The sequence below is a fragment of the Catharus ustulatus genome, chromosome 2 (genome assembly GCF_009819885.2).
Source record: "Catharus ustulatus isolate bCatUst1 chromosome 2, bCatUst1.pri.v2, whole genome shotgun sequence".
Taxonomy (NCBI): domain Eukaryota; kingdom Metazoa; phylum Chordata; class Aves; order Passeriformes; family Turdidae; genus Catharus; species Catharus ustulatus.
In genome coordinates, this window is record NC_046222.1 from 113,624,712 (window position 1) to 113,638,518 (window position 13,807).

General features: G+C 43.2%; 1 protein-coding gene across 3 annotated transcripts in view; it reads left to right on the forward strand.

Moving 5' to 3' along the window:
- Nucleotides 1-1,176: 1,176 nt before the first annotated feature.
- GK (glycerol kinase) overlaps nucleotides 1,177-13,807 on the forward strand; it is a 35,045-nt gene continuing 22,414 nt past the window's right edge. For all 3 annotated transcript variants that reach the window (XM_033052082.2, XM_033052084.2, XM_033052083.2), the window contains exons 1-7: nucleotides 1,177-1,306; nucleotides 9,390-9,463; nucleotides 10,039-10,145; nucleotides 10,694-10,771; nucleotides 11,746-11,825; nucleotides 12,796-12,933; nucleotides 13,344-13,453. In XM_033052082.2, the coding sequence (XP_032907973.1) occupies nucleotides 1,241-1,306; nucleotides 9,390-9,463; nucleotides 10,039-10,145; nucleotides 10,694-10,771; nucleotides 11,746-11,825; nucleotides 12,796-12,933; nucleotides 13,344-13,453 (653 nt within the window). In that variant the 5' untranslated portion in view covers nucleotides 1,177-1,240. The remainder of the gene's footprint in view (nucleotides 1,307-9,389; nucleotides 9,464-10,038; nucleotides 10,146-10,693; nucleotides 10,772-11,745; nucleotides 11,826-12,795; nucleotides 12,934-13,343; nucleotides 13,454-13,807) is intronic.

The following is a 13,807-nucleotide window of genomic DNA, read 5'->3' on the forward strand; positions in this document are numbered from 1 at the left end:
GAATAATAGAAAATCTCTGACAGTATTTAGCAAGTGGTCCAAGTGCTACTTCACTGTCAGACTTGAAAATGTGGATGTGGATCTTAATACAAGGCTGTACTTGTCTCATTTCGGATGTGTAGCTAAGGGCTGCAGTGAAATCCCCTGCTATTACACATGAGCGGTAAGTGCTGTTCACGCCCCATCCAAGGCTCCTCGATGCCAGCTGAAGCATTAACAAACAAAAAAATTAAAGAGCTGGGTGAGGTATCTCGCAAAGCATTCTCAAGTGGCAGCAATCAGATTTTGCTTATCACGGAGCAATCACGGCCAAACAACCCAGGTTTGAACAACTACCAGTAATGTGGAGTAATGGCCAAGGTAAATCTATTTTAATGGTGTCTGTGGGTGCTGGTTTACTGGCACTGTCTGTCACTGGTAATTTTTCAGGCCCTTCATTCCGCATTGTTGGCTTTTGCAATTCCGTCCCGGCTCTTACAACACCAGCGGTTTTTCTTGAACCACAAGTTATCCTAACATGCTCTAAGGAAGAAATACCGAGATTCCATTTTTCTTTAAAGCCAATCAATATCTTTGCATGACGCTCAAAAAGATAAAAGAAGCCGCTTCGGAGAAGTGTCATAAATACGTGTAAGATATCTCGGTCATCCACGATCACTCAGCCTTGCACACTTCCTCGGCAGTACTCGCTCTGAGCGGAAGATTTCCAGCGGACACCCCGGCCTGGCACCTCCCCAGCGGGGAGAGAGCGTGGCGTTGCTTTCCGCTCTCCCCGACAACCGGCGAGACACGTTTCCCTCGGCGGAACGCCGCCTCAAGGCACAAGTGACCCGAGGAGCGGAGCCGGGGCTGGTTCCGGGGCTGGTCCCGGCCTGGCGCCGCCGCCGTCCCGGTCTCTCCCGGGGCTGCCCTCAGGAGCCCGCCGGGCTTTCCCGCCGCCCGCGCGCCGCCGCCGCCTCAGGGCGCAGGGGCGGGGCGACGAGCGGGGGCGTGCCGCGCGCCACGTGTCACGTGACACGCCCTCCTCGCGCCCCCCGCGAGCCGGGCCCCGCCCCCGGCGCTCCGCCCCCGCCGCGCCCCGGGCGCCGATTGGCTGCGGGCTGACAATGCGCGAGGCAGCGCCCCCCGCCCCGCCCCCCCCGCCGGCTTCACCCCGGCAGCCACGCGCCGCCGGCCGCGAGCTGCCCGCGCGGCGCTGGCGCGGCCGTTACGGGAGCGGAGCGGGCGTTGAGGGGGCCCCATGGCCACGAAGCTGGGGCCGCTGGTGGGAGCCATCGATCAGGGCACCAGCTCCACCCGCTTCCTGGTGAGCACAGCGCGGCGATCGGGGCGGCACCGGGGGCAGGCGGCGCCCGCGCGGCCTGAGAGGAGCCGCGGCTTCCGCGCCTTTACTCCCCTCCGTCCCGGCGGGGGCCTCTGCCGTGCCCTTGGGGAAGGGCAGGGGAACGGGCCCGCGCGGGCCGGGCTGCGCTGTCCCGGCTGCAGCCCCCTGTGTCCCGGAGGAGCGGCCCGGGCTGCCGGATCCGCCGCTGTCCGAGGCGTTACCGTGCCGCGGGGAGCGGTCCCGGGGCGAGCCCGGCTCTCGCTGCCGCTCCGGGCACCGCGCGACCCCGCCGCTCCGAGCCGGCCGCGCCCGCAGTCTGCCGGCTGTCTCGCCCCGAATGGAACCAAATGGACAGGGTCCTCAGGCACTGGGGGAATAGATCTGTGCGAGTTCGGTGGCTGTGATTAGCTGGCGTTCATACAATGCGATGACTCCGCTGTGCTCCCCGCTAAAACCTGCCCGGGGCCTGCTGGAGTGACTGCTGCAGTTCCAGCCCTAATGTCAGTGCGTCTGGTGAACTATAGGCTGAGCCTGCACACCTTGTGGAACACCTATTTGTTTAACACTAGAGGAAGATTTAAGGATAGGAGAATTAATATATTAATCATATATTTGACCCTTTAGTTGAAGGATCTAGTTATTTCTAGATGATGCAATAGACTGTAACTAATGTTGTTATGTATAAAACTTACTATGGATACTTCTGGCTTGCAAATCTCTACAAATATACTGTCCCCTAGTCAAGTAGTTAAGTCTTGGTAGTTTGACTTAATTAAAGCTCTATGACAATTTTCTCCATGAAAATGGAATAGAGATAATTACTAGGTATAAAAGTTGTCAAACATGCAAAGTATGAATTGGGAAGCTGAATGTTTGAATGTTTTGGTGGTTTTTTTGGTTTTTTTGGGGTTTTTTTTGCCCCGTGTGAAATGTTCCTTCATTAAGCAGGAGACTAGAATATCTTCTTGACCTATGTTACCATTATTACTCAATATCACGACCTTCATGCGATTGTCAAATGACAAAACACAGCTCTGGGGGTGGAGAGAAACTCCAAACTGGTAAATGACACCAGTGGGCTGTCTTGGATGCCAATCAGGTGTCCTTTTTGGGAATGAACTTGAAGAAGGTCCCTGTAACACATGAAAATAAATTCTATCTGCTTTTATATATGTGCCAAATTAACTTTTTTCTTATCCTAAAAGGATAACACTAGTAGAAGTAAAACTTAAGCTCTTTTTTACAAGTAGTTTTGAAAGTTCCTTTTAGGGGGACTTTCTTACACTATACACATTCATGAATGGCTTTTATGCAGTTGGGGTGTCTACAAGAGGATTCAGATACTTTCTAATTTTTTCAATAAGTATATTCTGTCTGTTACTTTTAAATTCTTCTTATATCCTTCTCAGTGACTCTGAATTGATATCAAAATACAGCATTGTCTTAAACGTGGCAGTGTGATGATGTCATTATGATAATAAAGCTACATGTGCTTCAGCAGATAAGATACATGATCACTGAGTTAAATCGGAACACAGAGGACAGGGAAAGAAGAGGGCAAAATGTGCAGAGATCTGCTTCAACTCACCTCAGTCATTCAGATAACAACACATGTATCTGGCGAATTCCATGCTGGAAGGGGATTGCTGCAGTTGGAAGAGAGATTTTGCCTTGAAATATTTTAAGCCAGAATGTAATGTATTGTTGTCTGTGCCCAAATTATTTCCTTGGCTTTGTTATTCTTTTGCTTTTAACTGTTTTGATTACATTTCTCACTGATCTCTCTATATTTTTTTAAATACAGTGTTTCCAAAAGTTTTTGTCTTCACCAAGTCACAAGTCAAAATCAACTTGCCGCTTCCTTTGCATTTGTGTATTTAGTAGTTCAGTGCAACTGATACCTAATTTTTTAAGTGGAAGCCATATGATTTTGACCAGGTCAAAGAGTTCTTGTGGATGACAAGCTGTCTGGTCCCATGGGGCCAAAGAGTAGTGTCAGCAGTTGAGAGTGTAAATTTACAATTACAGGTGGCAGATTGACCAGAGGTGTCCATAGCAGTCGGTAGCAAGGGCTGATAGCTCATAGTATTTTCATCAACCGCCATGGGGATGGGCTGGGATGTTCTCTCAGAGGGGGGGACCAGCTGACTGAAATTCCAGTAGGAGAAAGGGCCTGCCAGAATATTCATAAAGCTTAACAAAGTTTAGCACTTGAGACAGAATGCTAAGAAGCTGCTTAGTGAAAAAAGACTCACTCCCGCTGGACATCAAGTCGGCTATATGTGAGCAATGCGTTCTTGTGGTGGTGCACATGATGAAAAGTTCAGAAAGTAATTGTTGCCATCTGTGTAGTACTTAGGGGACAGCATCTGTAACACTGTGTCTGATGTTGGACCCTGCAGAGGATGAGAGTTTGAAGAACTGGGTTTCATCCAACCTAAAGAATCCCTGTGCTGCAGGACAGGACCATGGAAGGACCATTTGGGATATCAGGGGCTCTTTCTTCACAAGAGAGACTAAGGGCTGTCCTCAGCTCTCTAACTGCAGTTTGTGAGAATACAGAACCAACTTTTTCTCAGACATGCACAGGAAAAGACAGTGGGCAGTGAACACAAGCTGCAGCAAGTGGAACATCCAGTAGATGTAAAGAAACAATGGTTTCATTATGAGGGCTCTGGACCTGGGGCTGAGATGTGTGGAATTTCCATCTTTGCAGGTACTCAGTGGCTGACTAAGAAAGGCCTGAACAGCCTGGTTTTCAATTTCGGCTTACCTGAGCAACTAGTTAGGCTAGGTGACCTCCTGAGATTCAGAGTAAATTATCCGGTGCACAGACACAAGTTCCGTTTCTCCTGCTCGTGTTAATAAGGAGACTCTATGAGCACAGAGGTTAAAGAAGCACCAGAATCAAGTGCATTTCTGTTACTATCACTGCTTATTTAGCCTTGCCTCTGACACAGCACACATACAGTGGTAGTTCTATGCTGTAGCTTCATCCTCCACATTCTCTTCAGAGGGGAGTCCATTTTACCTCTCTACTGAAGTAACATGACCTTTTAGGAAAGAGAAAAACTTGTTTGTATAACTAGTAAGAAGGGTTAAAATATTGTAAATACAATTTTCCACTTAGCTATTATCACTTAAAATGCAGTGTAGTTTTACTTTTAAATCCCATAATTGTAAGCATCTCCTAGATGATGAGGGACATCTGTTCATCCCAAGCCTTCCAAGAAAGTTAATTTCTAGGAGACTTGTTGAACTTTACTTATTAATGAATTCTGATTGTGCTACTACTAGTTAAATATTAGAGAGGGAATTATTGTTTGTCTCTTATCCTCACTCCAGCTGGGTTGATTTCAATGCAATTTCAGAACTCCAGCTCTGAGCTTGTTTGCCTGCAAAGCCATGGCTCTTCCAGCTTGACAGAAACTCATGAAGATACGGCATAGAATAACAGAAATGGCTTTTCTGCAGGCAGAGCTACATGACAAAGCTTGAGAGACATGAAAAGTTACTTCTAAAATGTGTTTTTATTACTGACTTTTCATCCATGCACCTTCTTGCATCACTTCCATGAGCCTCATATTTCTGTCCATTCCTTCAAAATTGTTACAACTGATTGATAGGAATTCTTTTCCACTCAGATAACAAAACATGAACATAATACACAATAATATGTAATAATATGTGACTGTACCCCTTCATGTGATGTGATGCATTGTATTCAAGACCCTAAAAAAAGCTAGGTTTAAGTGATCAGCCCCTGTCCCTCTCTGCATGTTCACATACAGGACACCTATGTAGGCCTTTCTTCTCTGCAGTCCTGAGGCTCAAGGCTCAAGCTCTAATTCTCTGTTGGGAGTAGAGGGAGGATATTGTTTGTTCCTTTTCTTTAATCTCTCACTAGAGAATTCAGTACATATTTGGTGGCTCTCGCTTTCATCTCTGTTCAAGACAGCTGTTCAAGTCCAAATAACCTGGACAATTCTTCATGACTACTGCTGATAAAATTAGGGCAAAACTGACTTTGGAAAATTAGGACAAAACTGACTTTGGCTTTTTTCCCCCCACACACAACTGAACTGGAATTACAGTAGTTTCACGAATACAAGCCGCACGGATTATAAGCCGCACTTCCGGTGCCTCGACAATGTTGCTGTCTTTGTCAATAGATAAGCCGCACCCCGAATATTAGCCGCACTTTCGTTCGTCGCGAGAATCCGTGCGCAGCTTTCACAAATTGGCCAATTAGTAACAGGATCGCGGCATAGCGGGCTTTACTGGCTCGGGGCGGGGCCAGGAAGGCTCGGCCCGCTCATGGTTGCCGACGGGGCCGGGTGGCCCAGCTCAGCGCCACGGCTCGGCGGGGCTGGCCGGGTGGTGCTGCCGCCGCCGCCGCCAGGCTCGCTGGCCCCCCTCTCCCGTCAGCACCGCCCCGCTGCCGCGTTCCCTAGCCCTGCCGGCGGGCTGCCGCCGCCCGGCTCGCCACCCGCGCCGCGTTCCCTAGCCCTGCTGGCGGGCTGCCGCCGCCGCCGCCCGGCTCGGCGGCCGCGCCGCGCCGCGTTCCCTAGCCCTGCCGGCGGCCTGCCGCCGCCCGGCTCGCTGGCCCCCCTCTCCCGTCAGCACCGCCCCGCTGCCGCGTTACCTAGCCCTGCCGGCGGGCTGCCGCCGCCCGGCTCGCTGGCCGCGCCGCGTTCCCTAGCCCTGCCGGCGGCCTGCCGCCGCCCGGCTCGCTGGCCGCGCCGCGTTCCCTAGCCCTGCCGGCGGGCCAGGCACTGCCGCCGCTGGCAGGCATGCCGGCCGCGTCGCCGCTGCGTTGTTTACGTAGTCGCCCTGCCGGCGGGCCAGGCACTGCCGCCGCTGCCAGGCTCGCCGGCTGCCCCCTCCCATCTGCACCGCCGCCGCGTTTCCTCGCCCTGGCCGGCACTGCATGCCCACGCACCGCCGGGCTCCCCCACGCTGCTGGCCCCGATTATGCTGGGCTTCCCCCGCTGCCAGGCAGCCCCACCCGTCGACCTTCCTGCTTCTGCCATGCTCCCCTGCACTGCTAGCCCCAGTTCTCCCGGGCTCCCCCGCCCTGCTGGCTCAGGCTCTGTCGCCCTCCCTGCCCCGCCCTGCTGGCTCAGGCTCTGCCGCCCGCCCCCCACACTGCTGGCCCCGCCTCTGCCAGGCTTTCCCACCTCTGCCGGGGCCGGCCAGGCTCCACCTTGGCTTGGGGCTGCCGCGGGCTCTCACTTCCGTGTTGGCAGCTTTTAGAATTTTGTTAATAGATTAGCCGCCCCGGAATATTAGCCGCACTTCCGGGTTTCCACCAAAATTTTGGTCAAATTGGTGCGGCTTGTATTCGTGAAATTACTGTAGTTCTTAATGAATATGAATAGATTGAAAGCCTCTAGTCCCAACAAAATACAGAAATACACTTAAAACCTTCAACTTCAGTAGGGATGTATTGAGTTTATCTGAATTATTTGTACTTACTGTCACTTATTTTTCTATCTCTCCACTTTCAAACAATGACTATGTAGGGGAATTTTTTTTTTTTTTTTACAACAGTAGTGATTTTTTTGGAGGGAGTGGGAAAGGAAGGCTTTGAGGTCTGGTTTGTTCTGTTTATTCCCGATGTTATTTATAATTTTGTAGGTTTAAGTTTGGTGACTCCTTCATGTCTGGCATCTTTCCACACACAGTTCTGTTTATCAGAGTAGAAGTCATAGAGGCATGGAATGATTTTGGTCAGAAGGGACCTTAAAGATTACCTAGCTCCAACCCCCACCATTGGCAGGGGCAGCTTCCACTAGACCAGGGTGCACAGGGCACCATCCAACCTGACCTCAAACACGGATTGCTCCCAGTGAAACTTTTTAATCCCTTGCCCTGAATAACAGGGAGTGTCTGCTGCTTTTGTTGAGAATGTCAGAAGCTTGTGGGTTTGTTTGTGATGGATTAGCAAAGTGTGTTTGCTAGTTCTTCTCTATGGACATGAAAAAATCTGTGCATTTGTAGTGTTATTGCTTCAGCTGAAAATCTATTCTTGTCGCAGTTCATTGATGTGTCTGCAAGTCACACGCTCCCCATTCACTTGATGACTTTGTCTAATTGAATCTGTACTTCCTGCTACCAATAGGAATCCTTTGCATTATCTTCTGTTTCAAGAAGTACTGAATGATTAGTGGTGAATGATTACCACATGATATTTAACATTGTTAGTATGTCAGATATATACATACAGGTTAAATAACAAGTCTTCTATCTTTCTGTCTTTACTCTAAAAAGCTAGTAAATGTGAATGTGCTTTTGGCATAAAGGCAATTTCAAGTAAAGAAATCTTACTGTGTACATGTAAAACAACTTCTCCTATTAACTATGTTGTGTAGCATTTTGAGATCCATATCCCATTATGCAAGTTGCTTCCAAATGTGTAGCAGTGATAGAGTATCTCTTGTACTATTGTCTTTTATTAGAATAGATCCATGTCAAGCCTGAGCTGGTAGATGAAACACAGATAAGTAAATAAAGTAAAAATAATTCAGTGGTACTCTTTCCAGCTGATAGAAGAAAAGAATGATCATGTACCTTTTTAAGACTTCTTTTCTGGCCAGTGGAGCTTTCAGTGTTTTCCAGAGTTTGTGTTGTTTTCATCCTTGTCTTGAAAAGTTCTCGAGCGACGTGATCTAATCTCATTGCAGGTCCTGCTTTGAGCAGGAGGTTGTACTAGAGATCTCTCAAGGTCTCTTTCAGCCTGAATTTTTCTGCAATTCTAAATATAAAAGTAGAATGTTTCTAAACTTCCAAGTTTCACTCTAAAGCTACTCTTTAAAGTTCCAAAGTAACTGGAGAATCAGAACTTCATTCCCTCTCTGTCAGAGTTGTTCTAATAGTTTCAGAGTAAAATATACTGTGTAGATGATACCATGGGTTTATGGATTAAAAGCTTTAAGAGAAATTCCTAAAATGTATGGACTGAGAAGAGAGCATTAACAAGTATAGAAGAGATTCAGTTGTATCCTAGAGGGTGGATGGGTATAACTGAATTTTGTTTCTTTAGCATGCATGTGGTTTCTAAATCTGGCTCAGCTCTGCTTGCCTTAAAAAGGTAGGATGGTGTCCTACTGACATGTTCTGCAGTTCACCTGGACCTGCTAGATTTTACTTTCTAGGTCTCAAAACGTTCTTCACACAAAAGATTCTGTGTGGTGCTGGGGAGAAAGAGCCTTTCCCACAGACTGCCTCCATTGCCCAGCCAGGCACTCTGGCTCACTCACTGTACACTTCCCTTCAATGTTTCACTGCAAGTCCCTCGGCTTGGCCTCGGTAGAAATTCCTTTTGGGAACAGGCCACTACTGGTTAATGAGGGTTGTGCATTCTCAAGAACCTCAGCTTGTGATTCCTCAAGAATACCCATTGATAGAGTCCTCGTGATTCTCTGCTCTGCAGGTTTTTATTGTGGTGTATCCAAATTTAAGTTACTTTGCATGCTCTTCTCTTCTTTGATGTGTTGTGTTGCTGCAGTTGCATTCCTATCAGATTGTTCATCAGCTCTGTACCTGTAGTTTGTTTTGAAACAAAATGGGTTTTGCCTGGGTACTTTCTTGTTGTTCAGTTTGGTCCCTTCTATCTTTTATCCCAGATTTTCACTCTTCCTAGAAGTGAGCTAACCCAAGAAAACATGCAGATATCCCCGGCAATAGAATGATACAGCAAGAGCTAAAGAAATGTTGTTATCAACAACAGTGGGTATTTTTCTGAGAGATATTCTAAAATGCATAAGAAGTTTGACTTCTATAACCACCACAAGAAAAATCTGGTTCTTCTACAACTCATCAAGGAAAAAAAAAAACAGTTAAAATTGGCAGAGTGACAGCAAAATTTGCCAAAATAATCTTTGCCTACCTTAATTTTAAAAGTGCATTTGTCTCAATCCTTGTTATATAGATATTGGGATTGATAATAGAAAATTACTATGTGTTGTCACAACACTGCATTTGTTCAAAAGAAAAAAATGTTAATTATTGTCATTTAAACATCTGTGTTCATAGAAAATTTCATTGTGCAATTTATTTGCAGGTTTTTAATGCAGAAACAGCAGAGCTCTTGAGTCACCATCAAGTGGAAATAAAACAAGAATTCCCTAGAGAAGGGTATGATTTTTATTTTTTTGTGTGTGTATAGTTTGGTAGAGTTTAGGTATTTTTATCTGAGTCATTGCAACTGAAGCTGATTAATAATTCTTAGTAGCACAGTAAGTGCTATTAAAGACTGGGCAGAAAAAATGGGATGAAATAGCTCCCACTGGGTGTCCGGAATTTGCCTGAGTTACGGAAACTAAAAGTACTTGGTGTTTGGCTCTGATCACTCATTTACATATTCAACATCTAAACGTTGGAGTTTAAAACTAAAGTTTAAATGAAATTTAACATCTCATTTAAGGCGATAAAGCTGCTGATTTTTACATTTGAAGTGCTTGATGAATCACTTGGTCTTCAGCTTGGTCCATAGAAATATCTTTGTTTGTTCTCTGAGGTTTTGTTTGCTTGCTTGTTCCTAGCTGACCTATAATTTGCTGCCAATGCGCTCTGTATGGAATAAAGCAAAACAAAACTCTTTGTTTGTAGATATGTAAAACATGTTTTGTAGCTCAGCTTGTTTTTCAGACTAGTATTTTTTTTTCTTTTTATGTAATTTTTTATTAACTGATGTTTACTGTTTGTTAAAGATGGGTGGAACAAGATCCAAAGGAAATATTGAACTCTGTCTATGAATGTGTGGAAAAGACCTGTGAGAAAATGAAACAACTGAACATAAACATCAGTAACATAAGAGGTACTTATGGGTAGAGGGCTTTAGCATGCTTATGGTTGAGCAATTCAGATACCATAGTTTTTAAGTTAATAAATAGAAAGGTGGCAGCATGTGCCAGATTGAAACAAAATGTTAAATTTTATTTGAAAGGAGTTTTTCTGTGAGGAATAATGAGAAAATAAGTCCCTTGTGTATATTAGCAATACAGAATCTACAAGGCTTAACCTAGGCTTGTAAAATCACAGAGACAAGTGATGAAGAAATTCTGAAATTTAGTTTAAGACTTTAATTTAGGAAAGCTGTTTTTCCTGTTAGTGTTCTTGCTGTCTCAGTTTGTGGCCAAAAAAGAGAGAGGTATAGAGCATGTAGATTAATCAGAAAAGATGAGTTCTTAGAAGTAATATTTCTAGATTATACCTTGAAAAAGTTGGAAGCTTTTTATTTCCCATTTACTTTCCTCTTCTCCTTACCTGTTCCTCCCTCCTCTCCACCTCTCCGTTCCCTCCCTCACTCCCCCAAAAGGGGAAAACAAACCTTCTGAAAAGGATACTTTCTATTTTGTCCTGAAGCCATTGGAGTCACCAATCAGAGGGAAACAACAGTGGTTTGGGACAAGACAACTGGAGAACCTCTTTATAATGCTATTGGTAACTATGATACTTTCTAAATATGCAATGTCACAATGTGAACATGTTATAGAAAAATGCTTTTGTAGTTTCCTGTGCAGATCTGATTGTGGCCTAGCCTAGTAATTTCTTGGATTTTTTAAGATCTGTGTTGTAAAATGTGTGTTTGTATACACACCAGCACAGTTTAAAAAAGCCTATTCCATAAACTTATTACTTAATAAATCACTTTACTGGTTTTTCAGAAGAAACCCCCAATGTTCTTGAGCGGTTCCTGGCACAAAGTATTCTGACTTGCACCAATCACTTCCTTTGAAATTTTCAGGGTGCTGTTGATGTAACTGTAAAGGAAATTCATGTTAAGTAGGTTTTATGAATACTTATTGATTACTTAAGAAATATTTATTAATACTCAGAGGTTTTTTTAAACTAACCTTAGCTTTTCAGATACTGTCAGCTGAAAAATGACAATTGTCTAGAATTGGTTTTTTAGGTCATATGAAGTGCCAGATAGTTTGGCATGGTACGACTGTAAAACCAGGACTCCTCCATAGTCAAATATATCTAGTTAACAACTTTATCTAAAACCCAGCAATACCCTGATAATTCCAACATAGTCTTGTAGTTGAAAGTTTACATAGGAATAGTAAATAATCAACCTGTTTGTTTTAACCTCTTAATTTAGTCACAGCCATTTGCGGCAAAATAGCATTAGTCACTTGCTTACACTCTGATAAAATATATATCCTATTTGTGGAAAATCCTGTTTGTTTCTCAAATAGTTTGTTCTTCTAAATCAAATGAGTTTATCTAATTTTAAGTTTTAAACAGCACCTTTAAGATATAATGACAATACAATATTCTTTCAACTACATGAAAAGATCAAAATAGAGAGGAATTTAATGGGAAGAGCTTTGGTTTCATAGAAACAAGCTGAACATGTCATTTTTTGTGTATTAAATAACTTGATCAGTTTATTTTATTCATGTTTTTAGTGTGGCTTGACCTGAGAACCCAGTCAACAGTTGAACATCTTCTTAAAAAAGTTCCAGGAAGAAACAAAACTTTTTCTAAGGTAGGAGATATTCCAGAACACTTACATGGTAGCTGCTCCAATGTTTTGGATATGTGTTTAAAATTCCCCAAAACAAAGCAAGTTGTAACTTTTAGTCTCTTGTTAGTTTGTCAAATAATAAAAAATTAGCATAAGACACCAATTTGAGACTAGAAAATTTTTAATTTCCTTAAAATAAATGTTTAACACTCCTTTAATTTCTCACTAGAGAAGTTAAATGAGTAATAGTGAAACCTAATCCTGTGCTATCTAGCCAATATTAAATAAACATTACACAGAAAAATTAAGGTCAAGTAGGAAAAAAACTGGGAAATAGTTTATTGGTATGAAATGCATTATCCATTCTCATACCTTAATATTGAGATTAATTACATCCAATCAGAGAACTAGGAAGATAATTCATAAAGGGCAAATTCATTCTTTTTTTATGATCATATATATAACTATTCAAAAACTAAATAATTGTAAAAAGGTGTCACAATTGTTTGATTGATGTTGTCCTTTACTGGTTGTATAAGTATTATGGTTTTTTATATGTTTTTCTATAGGCAGGAAATGGATGTCAAAAAATCTATAAACTTACTTGATTTTCAAGTTCTAGTAGAATACAAATTTCATCTTTGCTGTGTTGTCCTGCTCATTTTTGTTGTTGTTACTTATTGTCTAGTCATATGGAGATATCCTAGATAAGACAGACCTTCTGCAAACAACTTTTTCCACGTAGGCGATCTTTGAACTGCATTTAGATCAGCTTTGATCTTTGTCCATTATTGCACTGGTTATTTGGTTTTGATGTTTTCAAACTTGTGTGTTGTATGCTTCGTACTTATTTAAATAACAAGTTTGTGTAATTTCTCTGAATTTTGTATTCTTTTTTCCCCCCTTACTTTTGCCATTGTCACGTATAGCTACAGTATTTATGGAAAAGATACATGCATGGTGTTTAAATTGTTTTTTGTATATTTTACAGTTTAAGACTGGTCTTCCACTTAGCACTTACTTTAGCGCAGTGAAACTTCGGTGGCTTTTGGATAATGTGGAAGAGATCAGGAAAGCAGTTGAGGATCATAGAGCTATGTTTGGGACTATTGACTCATGGCTTATATGGGTATGTATTTGAGTTTATTATCACTCTTCTTACAATGAATTTCCATATCATGTAAATCTCCGTGCATGTGATACACGATGCCCACTGATAACACAATGATGTCAATAAAAGCTATGACAGAAATTCCAATAAAGTTCCTTGCAAGATTAACTTTTACTGTCCCTGTACCACTATATTTTTTTTCTAGATGCTTATGTGTAGTTTACAATTATAGTTTGCTGTAAGACTTTGCTCACACTTTCAGAAAAATCTTGGACTTTAGAAAATATTAGGTCTGCCTCTTCAGCTGTTGCAGAAATACCAGAGTTCCTAATCCCAAGGTGAAAACTTTGTGATTTTGAAATTTTTTTCTAATTTGTTGAAGTAAGTCTGTATCTCTCCTTGATGAATGCTGTGATATTTTTGTTCAGAGTTTGACAGGTGGAAAGAATGGAGGCATTCACTGTACAGATGTCACCAATGCCAGTAGAACGATGTTGTTCAACATTCATTCCTTGGAATGGGATCCTGAGCTCTGCAAGTAAGCTCTGTTTTTCAGTAATACGATTATTTAAATAGTTTCTACTGATTGAAAGGTAAGAATCTCTTGTCTAAACTAAGATCAGCAGGTACTGTTCCATTCACTGTTGACATTGATAACTTAGATTCATTGTTCTCCAGGTATCCAATTTACAACTGTCTGGAGTTAACTAAAAGTAGCAGAATTTTGCTGTAGGTGGATACCTGGATCTTGGAAACAATCTAGCTCAGTTGATTAGAGCATGATGATTATAATGCCCAGGTTGTGGGTTCAATCTCTGTATAGGCATTAAGGTCCTTGTGAATATTCCAACTCAGAATATTGTGATTCAATAGTTTCTTCATTACTTAGGCA